A 4,879-nucleotide genomic window follows, 5' to 3' on the forward strand; every position below is an offset into this window, starting at 1 on the left:
GGTCCTATCTCTCCCACCAAATAGCTATGTGACCTTGGGCAAGATACTTGCTTGTATTGGGTTTCAGTTTTGTTGTGTGTAAATTAAATGTGCATGTGAGTTTTAGGGATGAAATGAGGTTGTACTAGATGCTCTTCAATGTTTCTCTCTTCTAGTTCTAATGTTCTTTGGCTCTTTGAGCCCTTAATGAGTTCAAAGAATATACCAGCACCAAGCACAAAGGAATGATCTCAGAGGGTGGGTGGGGCTGAAGACCAGCCCTGTTTCCTTGGAATGTTGCACTTGCATCTGTCCTATTGTATCTGAGATCACAGGACCACTTGAAGTCCAGGAAACATGTGGTAGAAGGGTTTCAATCACGAAGGTGACGTTTGGGGGTTGTGGCCTGAGCTTGCTTAAAGCATTAAGTTACTATAGCCAATGAAGGGCAAGAAGAAAGGCAGTGGTCCTGAGCTGGGTGCTTTTGGCGCCCCCTACTGGACACCAAGGAGCGCGCAGGACTGCTTCATTCGCATCAGCAGGCAGCAAGGCCGACTGAGAAGACTGTCACAAGCTCTTTAAAAGGACAGCCTGCCTGGTCTGTGGCCCCCTCTCTATAAGAGTCTATGTTTCACCCCTTGGAATTACATAGGTCATTGGTCCACACATTCACAGGGATTCCTGTGCATAGGACCTCTTAACCAGACATCAAGATGCCAAGTAATAAACATCAGGGTGCAGTATACTAGGCACAACCCAGATGGAGAAAAGAGAAGAAAGAACAGCAAGCAGGTATTTTTCTGTACAAATCCCCAGTGGAGAGGTCTTGAGAAATGCACCAGAAAGATGTTGACTGCAGGCAGAGGATGGAGCTGGTTCTTGGGGTATATATAGATTGATGGCCGTCATAAAAGATCTCCAGGCTGAAGCAGCTACTCTAGGAGTTCAGAACACCCACCTAAGTTTAGGGATGGTGTACAGGTGAAGGATGCAGCCTACCTTTGACCTTTTCCAGAGACCATTAGTACCAACTGAAAACAAGACTATTCTAATTGTGGTCCACTGTGCCAGCACCCTAAACTCTCTTTATTATCTCTTAAACTGATGTTAGAGCCTGCTTTTAGAAGGATGTTCTTAATTAAGTCAGAGGGAGGGGAAATGCTTCCTCGAGGGCCATATTGGAACAACTGCTACGTTCCCACTTTTCCACCTTCCATCGCTCCTTCCTCATGGCTGAGAGTGGGGTACAGTGTGACTCTCTGAATTCTCTCCAATTCCATCTTGGGTGTCTCCAGCCCCAAGTCATCAGGGTAAAATAATCTCTGATCAATAGCTTTTCTCTTCTCATATGAGTTCTCTCCTGATTCAAGACAGCATTACAGAGATGCCCCCTTTCCCTGGAACCCTCCTCCTTTCTTTTCCACATGGCTTCACTTGGCAAGTCCTGCACTCATCCCAGAAGACATCTCAAGTGTGACTCAAGAATGTGTCCCGCTTGGAGAGCTGAAGTACCTCCTGGAACATACAGAAGCCACCCTAGGTGCACACCCTATCACCACCAGCAGCAATAGTCATTAGTCATTCCCAGAGGAAGGGGTGTGCCCACCTCCCAGACCCAGAAGCATTTCCCAGCTACTCTGGGAGGCTCCCATCCAGGCTGGGATGACTTTGGGTTCTTGAGTTGGTTTCTGCAGAACCGGGACTAAGCCGGACTCCCAACTACTGTACTGTGAAGAAGTGTGCTGCATTGCTGGGCATGCCCCCAAGCCTGGCCTGCTGCCCCATTAAAGCCTCCAAGTGCCCCCACGGGGCAGATGAGGACCTCCGGTTCCTTTGGAATGCCTGAAGCTGGCTTGCCTGAGACAGGCTGAAAGCGACGAGACCACACCTCGGTCCAGCAAAGACAGCTGGCTGCTAAGCCGCGCGCTGGGCTGGCTCCAGGAGCAATCTGCCACCCAGCGCTGTGCCGGGGAGCTCAGCTTCCCGGGGAAAGGAGCGCCCGCCACCCAGGGCTCTTCCCCATCCTGGAAACGTAGGCACCCGGCCGAGGCCAGTAGCTTCCTCGGCCCGGAGCTGAGCCTGCCTGGCTGGATGACTCCCCATTACTCTCCGCACATCCCTTCTCACCTGCTCCGCCCCGCTCTCAGCCCTGGTGCCCCCTCCCCAAACAGCTGACCTCCAACGCGCCCCCAACACCCTCCCTGCCAGCTGTGAGGACTGTTGTCTCGCATCTCTGCTCCCGCCTCTCCGCCACCTCCGGCCCCGCTCCCGCCTCGCCCCCAGCCCGTGGGGGAGCTCCGCGCGCCAGTCCAGTCCTGAGCCTCTTGGCAAGTTGGAAGCAAAGCCGCGGCCGCCTTGGAGGTCTCTGTCTTCCCTGGTTCCCGGGCGGCAACCCAGCCACCCTGCGGGCAGGTCTGGAAGGGAGCCTAGGGAGGGAGAAAGTTTCTCCGCCTGAGGGGGTGGGGGCAATGGGCTGGTACTCACGCCGGGGTCAGCGCTCAGAGCCATCCTCCGGCTCTCTCGGCCCCACCGCCTGGGGGCGTCGGAGCGCGGGCGCTCGCTGCCGCGTCTGCCGCCGCCGCCTTCCAGCTCCCAGCCCTAGTCCCGGGCTGGCCTCGAGCCTCCCGCCCCGACGCCGCTCGCCCGCTTTATACAACTCCACTCGAGCGCGCCCAGGCTTATGTAAAGGCTGGCGGAGCCCCGCAGCCAATGGCACGGCGGCTGGAGCTCGGGGGCCCGGGGGTGGAGGGCGCCCGCTCGGCCAATCGCGGCCCGGGGAGCTCGGGGAGCCGGGTGGGGGGAGGGCGCGCCTCCCCGCTCTGATTTAGGAGCCGGGATTGCGGTGGCAGCAGCCGGCAACCCGGCCGGCCCGGCGCGGCGCGGCGCGGCGGGCGCTGGGGTGGGCGGCGGCGCAGGCGGCGGTGAGGGCGGGCGTCCCCTGCGCCCCGCCGCCGCGGCGCGTAACCTTCAGGAGGCGGCGGGGCCTGGAGAGGCGAGCGAGGGTGCCTGGCCGGGGGCAGGGGGCTGGGGGCCCTGGGCCGACGGGAAGCAGGTGCCCCTCGGGAGGAAGCGCCGGGAAGGAAAGCAAAGGGGAGGGGAGGAGAGGACAGCGAGCCCGGGGACCCCGCGGCCACCCCTGCGCGCAGGGCCGAGGGGGGCGGCGGGAGCGGCGGCGCTGCATTCCTGTTTCCCCCAGGGAGCGATCTGGCGTCTCCCGGCCCGGCCAGAGCGGCCGCGCCAGCCGCGCAGATGGCGAGATTTCGCGCTGCGGAGCCAGCGCCGAGATGCTTTATCCGGCCTGGGAACGTGTCCGAGCGCCTCCCGGGGACTGCTCAGTATGGAGAGGAGAGCAGAGCTTCGTGACGGCCCCAGGGGGCGGGGAGCAGGCGAGCACAGCTTGGAGATCAGGCGCAGCGGTGGTGCGGCCCCGGGCAGCATCTCCCCCCACTCCCGCAGCCCCCCGCCCGCCTGCCCGCGAGTAGATCCCCTACCCGACCCCGCCTGCCCCCGCCCCAGCCGTGCCGGGGCTGAAACCCGCCCACCCGCTCTGGTCCCGTGCGTCCTTCCAGCCTCCCTCACCGCGTTGCTCACAGGTACTGCTTCCCCCTCCTTGACCCCAATCCCGCTGTGGTGGGCGATAGGCCTCAGCCTCTCAGGACCGAAGAAGCGAGGGCTAATCTTAGGAAGAGCGCGCTTGGTCAGCAGTGCCCAAAATACCCGTATGGCGGGCAGGAAACGAGCTTAGGTCGATAACACTCTCAAGTCCCTTGTTTTGCGCCTAGAATAGAGCCTGGTGCATAGTAGGCATTTAGTAAAGCTTTACTGAATGTATTTTGAGCTTCCATAAGTAAGGTCTTTGCGTTTCTGAAAGCTAGGGCCCGGGGCTTTGGAAGAGAAAGACCTGGGAATACGCCATCAGAGAAATAGGGAGCAAGGACTCTTCTTATCTATTGATGCTTTTGTGACCATCACCCAGGCACCAGGGCGATTCACTCTTAAAATGACTCCAAAGTATTCTTTTATGGAGGGCCCCGCCACCAGTCCCTGTCCCCAGACCCATTTATCCCCAGATTTTGAGCAGCATTCACAGGGCTTACTTTAGGCCCTATTTTCAGGTGTCTAGATTGTCCTCTGGAAAAAAGTAGCTAAGCATAGGCAATCCTTCTTGCTTTTTGAAACTCCACATCTAGCTCAGGTTCTTAACCCTCGGAGGGTTATGGACCCTTTCGAGGATCTGGCAAAAACTATTGAATCCTTTTTCTAGAAAAATACACACACACACACACACACACACACACACACACACACACACACACACACCCTTAAGTATAAAGGGCCATCTCCACGCTTGCCTAAGAATAGTTAGGGACCCTGAGTCTCTGTGGGGGGCTCTACCCCATGCCAGCCTGTTTCTTTAGGGGTCCAGGGCAGTAGTTTATAATCACACTATTTTGGGGGAATCACAGAATCCTGAGCCTTTCAAGAATTTGGTTGATGTTAACAGTCTGCTTCTCAGAATAATACTCAATCACACACATACATGTCGACATGCAATTTTAGGGGGTTCATGGATTCTTAAAACTTAATCTAGGCCCCCAGATTAAGACCCTTCACCTGGTAGCAAACAGACTTTACCCCAAAGGCACTCCTCATCCCCAGCTCTCTCCATAAGGAGTCCAGTCGGCTCTGCACCCTGCTGCAGCATGCCACCACCCTGTCTGAGGGCATCTGAGTCATGTGGTGACAGCCCTGGCACCTGAGAGACCGTCTCCACACTTGCCTCTGCATCGTGGTCCCCGCCGCTCTCTTAGTGTGGGAATAAGTTGCAGGTTGTCATGTTCTGTCTGATTTGTGAGCATTCCTTATCCAGAAACTCCAACTCAGGGAGACAGCAAGTGAC

General features: G+C 57.3%; 1 protein-coding gene across 1 annotated transcript in view; it reads right to left on the reverse strand.

The window, feature by feature from the left end:
- Nucleotides 1-2,593, reverse strand: part of CRTAC1 (cartilage acidic protein 1) — a 144,419-nt gene extending 141,826 nt beyond the window's left edge. Inside the window, exon 1 of the mRNA XM_023519843.1 lies at nucleotides 2,464-2,593. Within this exon, the coding sequence (XP_023375611.1) occupies nucleotides 2,464-2,487 (24 nt within the window). The 5' untranslated portion in view covers nucleotides 2,488-2,593. The remainder of the gene's footprint in view (nucleotides 1-2,463) is intronic.
- Nucleotides 2,594-4,879: the final 2,286 nt, after the last annotated feature.

Source organism: Pteropus vampyrus, unplaced genomic scaffold (assembly GCF_000151845.1).
Source record: "Pteropus vampyrus isolate Shadow unplaced genomic scaffold, Pvam_2.0 Scaffold238, whole genome shotgun sequence".
Lineage (NCBI taxonomy): Eukaryota > Metazoa > Chordata > Mammalia > Chiroptera > Pteropodidae > Pteropus > Pteropus vampyrus.